General features: G+C 58.0%; 1 protein-coding gene across 1 annotated transcript in view; it reads right to left on the bottom strand.

Moving 5' to 3' along the window:
• NUDCD3 (NudC domain containing 3) overlaps positions 1-5,936 on the bottom strand; it is a 61,305-nt gene extending 55,369 nt beyond the window's left edge. The window contains exons 1-2 of the mRNA XM_040644466.1: positions 5,686-5,936; positions 1,112-1,413 (exon numbers count right to left, since the gene is read on the bottom strand). Of these exons, the coding sequence (XP_040500400.1) occupies positions 1,112-1,413; positions 5,686-5,877 (494 nt within the window). The 5' untranslated portion in view covers positions 5,878-5,936. The remainder of the gene's footprint in view (positions 1-1,111; positions 1,414-5,685) is intronic.
• Positions 5,937-6,000: the final 64 nt, after the last annotated feature.

Below are 6,000 nucleotides of genomic sequence, written 5' to 3' on the forward strand. Positions count from 1 at the left end.
TGAAAGAAACTATCGGATCTCTGCGCTCAGCCCAAGACCCTGCCCACATCCAGGCCGGGGACCCCAATTTGCCCCTTTTTGACCCAAGTTCCACATTCCAGCCCTGCTCTTCTGCACCAGTCGGGCTCGCGCACCCGACACCTGCGGTCTCTGAGCCCCACTGTTCAGCCTGGCCTTTCGCTTCTGCAGTCTTGCCCTACGTCAGCTTCACAAAATGCATTCCCCCCCTGCGTTTTATGTCGCTGCAGCCTGTTGGCTCTGCTTCACCGTCTAGGAACTACAGACACTAACACAGGTCAGAGAGAGCGCACAGAGAAGGAAGAACCGCAGCGAGGTTACGACGGAGGAGGGACAACGGCGGGAGCGGTCCTATCCGAAAGGGAAGGCGGCAGACTGTGCTAGGACCGAGCAGGCCAGGAGCATCAGGCTGCCTTTCAGATACCGCCACAGCTCGCACACGAGGAGCGAGCAGCTCTTCCTCACTCCCATGTGGGGCAGCGAAGGACCATATAAGCGGGGTGTCATGCCGGGAGGCGAAGCCCCGCAGGGCCAGATGCGAGGCCAGCAGCGCACCAGCCACATGGCTCGGGCTCATGGACAGTCGCAGCGGCCTGCGGCAGGTGCTAGCACTCTGACCACCGCTTCGCAAAGGAGAAAACCAAGCCACAGGTAACACTGCGTGCCAAATAATCCATTTACTAAGTGGCAGTCTCCAAGGGGACTCCAGGCCCATGGTCACCCATCCCACCGAAAGGACCGTGGGCCCGCACCCAGCGGTGCTCCGACGAGAAAGAACAGACCCGAGACCCCGAGCCAAAGCCGCCACACAGGCAGTCAGGTCTCAAGGGAAGCCTCTGGGCGCCCAGTGCTCTAATTCTGGCTCTGGCTCTGAACGGGCCATTCGACAGGCAGCTTATTACCTTGCCTTCGAGGGAGGAAAAGAAGACAGAAGCCAACTGACCTCCTGTCCTGTGTGACCAAAGCACGGTAACGCGGTTTGCAAACACAAATGCAGAGACAGAGTCGGCGTGGTACCATGTGAGAACCACTAATGGACCAAACCAACCACCAATGCCGAGCAAGAAAGGAACGGCAAAGTAGAAATTCTTACTTGGGAAGAGCTGGGGGCTCCTTTGGAAGTTCGGCGGCACCCGACTGAGCTCCCGGTGGCTCTGCCTCCCCCGAGCTGCGGACCACCTCTGGCCCGGCACCCCGTGGGCCTGGGGGTCCCTGAGGCCCGCCCGAGTCTGTGCCGGGGCCAACCTCCACCTCCTGGCCTGCGGCTGGGACCGGCTCCTGCTCGGCGGTGGCCGCCACGGCCTCCTCTGCCTCCTTCCTCCTGGCCTTCTCCTCCAGCTCCTTCCTCCTCTTCTCATCGTCCTGACGGGCCATGTGGTCGAAGGCTGTGAATACCTACAAATCAAACATCAATCCAGCAATGAGTTCGCCTGCCCAGGACCGGAGCACACATGATGTAGAAAGGACAAAACAGGAGACCACAACGCGTTCCCACCAACACAACGCAAACACACTTCAACTTCACTGGAAACCGCCACGGAGTAATCTTTAGCAGGGGTTCCAAAATCAACCTGTAAGCCACGGTATCTACGTGCCCACGAGCCCAACTCTGCAGTCGAAAGGACACGTCACTACATGGTCTCCCTGTCCTCCTTTTTTTTCACAGCACCCAGTAAGACTCATTTGCCATGGAAAGAACACACAGTCCTGGTACCAAGAGCTGTAAAGGTGCCAACAATTCAGACTCAAGAAGAGAAGGTGGGAATCGAGTGAACTCACGAAGTATAAGCAGGATAACCAAGCTGCTACTATCTTCCCACACTGCACAGGTGCAGGGGAGGTGTGGCTCTCAGAAAACCTGGCAATGGGGGCGCCTGAGTGGCTCAGTCCGTGAAGTGTCTGCCTTCAGCTCGGGTCATGATCCCAGGGTTCCGGGATCGCGTCCCGCATCAGGCTCCCTGCTCAGCAGGGAGTCTGCTTCTCCCTCTGCCTCTGCCCCTGCTCATGCTCTCTCTCTCCCCCAAATAAATAAATATGTCATCTTGTGGGGGGAAAAAAGGGAAAGAAAACTTGGCAATCAATTCCCCAAACCATCACGTGCCTACAATGAGCAAGGAACACAAAAAATCCAAACGACAGTTCCCACCTCTAAGAACTCGATATTGTGGTGTGAGGACCAGCCTTACCCTTTCCTGGGACACAGGGGCATCCATACAAGCGCTGGGACTCTCCACCCACAAAGGCCACTGGAAACACAGCATTTTGTGTGCACCTTTCACGGGCACAGACCCGCTGGCAACAGCACCAACAGGAGGGGACATGAGGAGCAACCGCGGTCCCTCACAATGAGCATAGCGATGCATACTCTGGTCCCAGAAATCTAAGAAAGTTCCTTGGGGGGAAGGGGCTCTGCAGCAGACCCTGAAGAAAGGTGCATGTTCCCAGGAGACTCCGGGAGGAAATGCCACAGCTCTAAGAGGTGGGGACATCTACGGTAGCTGGAGGCAGGAAGGCTGGGAGAGCCTCTTGGGGGCGCTGGGGGGGACAACTGTTACATCCCATCTAGCAACCTTGCTCCCTGCTATTTACCCAAAGGAGCTGAAAACATCCGTACGGAAGCCTGCACGCGGGGGTTACAGCACATCGTTCATAAATGCCACAACTCGGAAGCAACCAAGGTGTCCGTCAGTAGGTGAACGGTCCATCCACACAAGAGAATATTTATCACTCTGCACTAAAAAGAAATGAGCTACCACACCGTGAAAAGATCTGGAGGAAACCGAAATCGTGTTACTAAGTCAAAGAAGCCAATCGCAAAAGTCTACACATATTCTGCATGACTCCAATTCTAGGACATTCTGGAAAAGGCAAATCCACAGAGACAGTAAAGATCAGTGGTTGCCAGGGTAGGGCGGGAGGGAGGAAATGAGGACATGGAGCACGGGAGATCTTTCCAGCAGCGGAACACACTCTGGGTGGTGGGTACCTGTCATTATGTTTGTCCAAACCCCATAAAATGCGCATCGCCAAGAGTGAACCCTAAAGCCAACTAGGGCTTGGGGGTTCCGGGGTGGACTGCGCGCACGGGTTCATGGGACTGTAGCAAAGGCCCCCTCTGGTGGAGACACTGACAGCAGAAAGGGCCGGGGAGACAGAAGGTGCCCGGGAAATCTCTGTACCTGCCCCTCCGTTTTGTCCTGAACCTAAAACTGCCCTTAAAAAACGCTGACAAGAGAGTAGGAGCCCCGCTCCAAGCAGCTAGAATGCACACGTCTACCAAACAGTCCCGTTCCCTGCACAGAGCAGGAAGACAAAACAAAAGGTCACTAACTACTGAAGTAGGCCACAGGCTTTTACGTTCTCTCAAAACCTTCAGGAAGATGCCGTGAGGAGGGCAGCACTGACGTTTCAAAGATGGGGAAAAACTAAGCCCAGAGAGGCTAAGGAACTCGCCCGAGGTCCCGTCAGGGAAAGAGGAAAGCAAGAAGTCATCCAAGCGTCACTCCACGGAACGGCCACACACGCTGAGGAAGACACATGCGATGCTACGGCGGAAACCAGGCATCGAGCCCAGACCCATTTGACTCCCTCGGGGAACCTGAGCCCCAGAGAACACCTCCCACCCCCGTGTTTATGGCACCTGACTTCGCCCTCAGAGCCACTCATCCTCCTGGCGTCCCAGCCCTTCATCCTAACTCCGCATAAAAAAACAACAGCAAGGACTCTGTCCCCTCAGCCCTAGGACCTCCCTGGACGCAGGGCCTGACCCTCCTCACCGTGACCGCGGCCTCTGCCGACTCTGCCCCCGCCCCCAACCTGCCACCTGCTTCGCCTCTCCCGCGGCTCCGCACTCTGCAAGCACAGCGCTGTGGGGCTGGCAAAGAATCTGTGACCTCCTGTCAGCCGTCTCTGCTGACACAGAGGAGACTCTCCCAGCAGGTGCAGTGAGGCCCAGATGGAGCCGGCTTTCCGGGTTCTTGGGCAACAGGCCTCACTGAGCAGACTTCTCAAACTGGACCCAGGATGAGCACAGGGTATCAAGCAGAGAACAACAGCTTCCCGGGACTCGCCCTCAGCTGCCCAACAAAACGCCGGGGCACGTCTGCTTTCTTAAAGGTCCTCGGGCACTGCAGACTGTTGGGAACCAACTCCAGAGACGCTGGAGAGAGGCCCCTGGGTTTCTGTGGAACCTTCTGCTCTGCCCACTCCCTTCATCCCCAACCTCGCATGCAGCCCCCTGCTACTCCCATCCCTCCACTGGGACTGTCCCCCAAAGTGCTGCCCTCCACTGTCACTCCTCTTTCCCTCAAACTACTCTGGTTCCTCATCTCCCACAACACCCTGTCCCGTGGTTCCAACAGCCCGCGAGCAGGGACTTCCATTCGCAATTCTAACTTGTCTAGAACAAAGCTTCTCCCCCTCAACTCAGGGGACAGTTCAGTGACCACATTATCGTTATTCCAGTCACCCAGGTTTGAAACCTCGGGTCATCTCTGACTCATCTCTCCCCGCCCTTCACTACACTAGTCACCAAGTCATACACTATGACCAGATCATCTGTAAAAGAAGGACAAAAACCAACCTTTCAGGTTGGTGGGATTAAATAAAGTAACACCTGAGGTGGTAACTAGTACATACTAGGTGCTCAGTAAACGTTCTTTCCGCTTCTCCACATCTTTCCTGCAATACTTAAGTTCTCCCACCCTGCTATGGGCTAAATAATAGAGCGGAAAGATCCAGAATCCTAAAGATGAGGTTCTATGTTCCAGCTCCATGATGTTTGGTGAAATCACCTAACCTTGCTGAAAAGGCACCTCATCCCTCACATGTGGCTGGACCATGTCTATTTCACCAGGACATCCCTAAGGGCCTTTGAGAAGCCATCCAACAGCTTTCCGACCACTCCGATGGCGCCCGGCCACTGAAGCACGAGAATGCACCGTATTATTTCCGGTGGTCCCTCCAACACCCCGAGCTTCGGTGTCTCCACACAAGCACTGAGGAACAGGACACCCGACCAACCCGCAGCTTGCAGCAAGACTTCAGGAAACACCATCTGCTAGCGCCCTACAAACTGTAAAGTGCTACGGAGATGTGGGAGGTGCCACCAGCAGTTCTATCTTCTCAGGTTCCTACCAACAGGCTCAACCCCACTTGCCCTCCAAGACGTTTCTCTGACTTCCAAACCACCGCTTCTATCCCGTTCCCCGCAAAGGGCTTTGTCCCCTAGGAGGCCCTGCACGGTTGTGTCACCGTCTGGAGAGCGGCGAGCACGTCGCAAGAAGGGACTCGTCCCCGACCAGGCACATCGCCGGTGCTCTGCCGATGCGTGCGGCGGCTGACGACGCACATACCGTCGGTAAACACCTGCTCGCTGCATCATCACCGCTCCCCCGTCCCCAGCGCGGAGGCAGCGCGCACCGCGGCGACGGCTGTGACCTGGACTCACACTCAGAGCCCGGACCCCCGCCCCCACACGGCTCCCGCCCACACGCGAGAGCCCCGCGCGCCGGCGGCTCCCGCACTACAGAAACTCCAGCGCCCAGCGGCGTCCCGGCGGCCTCGCGGGCGCGGCCACGGCAGGAGGGAGGTGGGGCCAGGGGAGGGCCAGAGGGGGAAACTGAGGCAAGGAGCGGCGGGCTTCCCCCCGCCCGCCCGCCGCGCTACCTGCAGCACCAGGGCCTGCGCCGCCCCGGGCGGGAAGCCCATGCGGTCAGACGGGTGGCGCAGCAGACGGTAGAAGTCGGTCTTGCGGTAGAGGAAGCCGAAGAGCACGCGCAGAAAGTCCTGGACGTTGCCCACGTGCTGCAGGATGCCCAGCAGGGCCTGGTCGTACAGCTCGGCCGCCCCGGGCTCCATGGCGTCGCCGGCCGCAGGGACGCTGCTCACTGCGGGCGCGGCCCGGACGCCGGCCCACGGCCACTTCCGGCACGCTGCGGTAACGGCTCCGCCGCCGGCAGAACTTCCGGTCCGCGCCCGCCC

Source organism: Ursus maritimus, unplaced genomic scaffold (genome assembly GCF_017311325.1).
Source record: "Ursus maritimus isolate PB19 unplaced genomic scaffold, ASM1731132v1 scaffold_3, whole genome shotgun sequence".
NCBI lineage: Eukaryota > Metazoa > Chordata > Mammalia > Carnivora > Ursidae > Ursus > Ursus maritimus.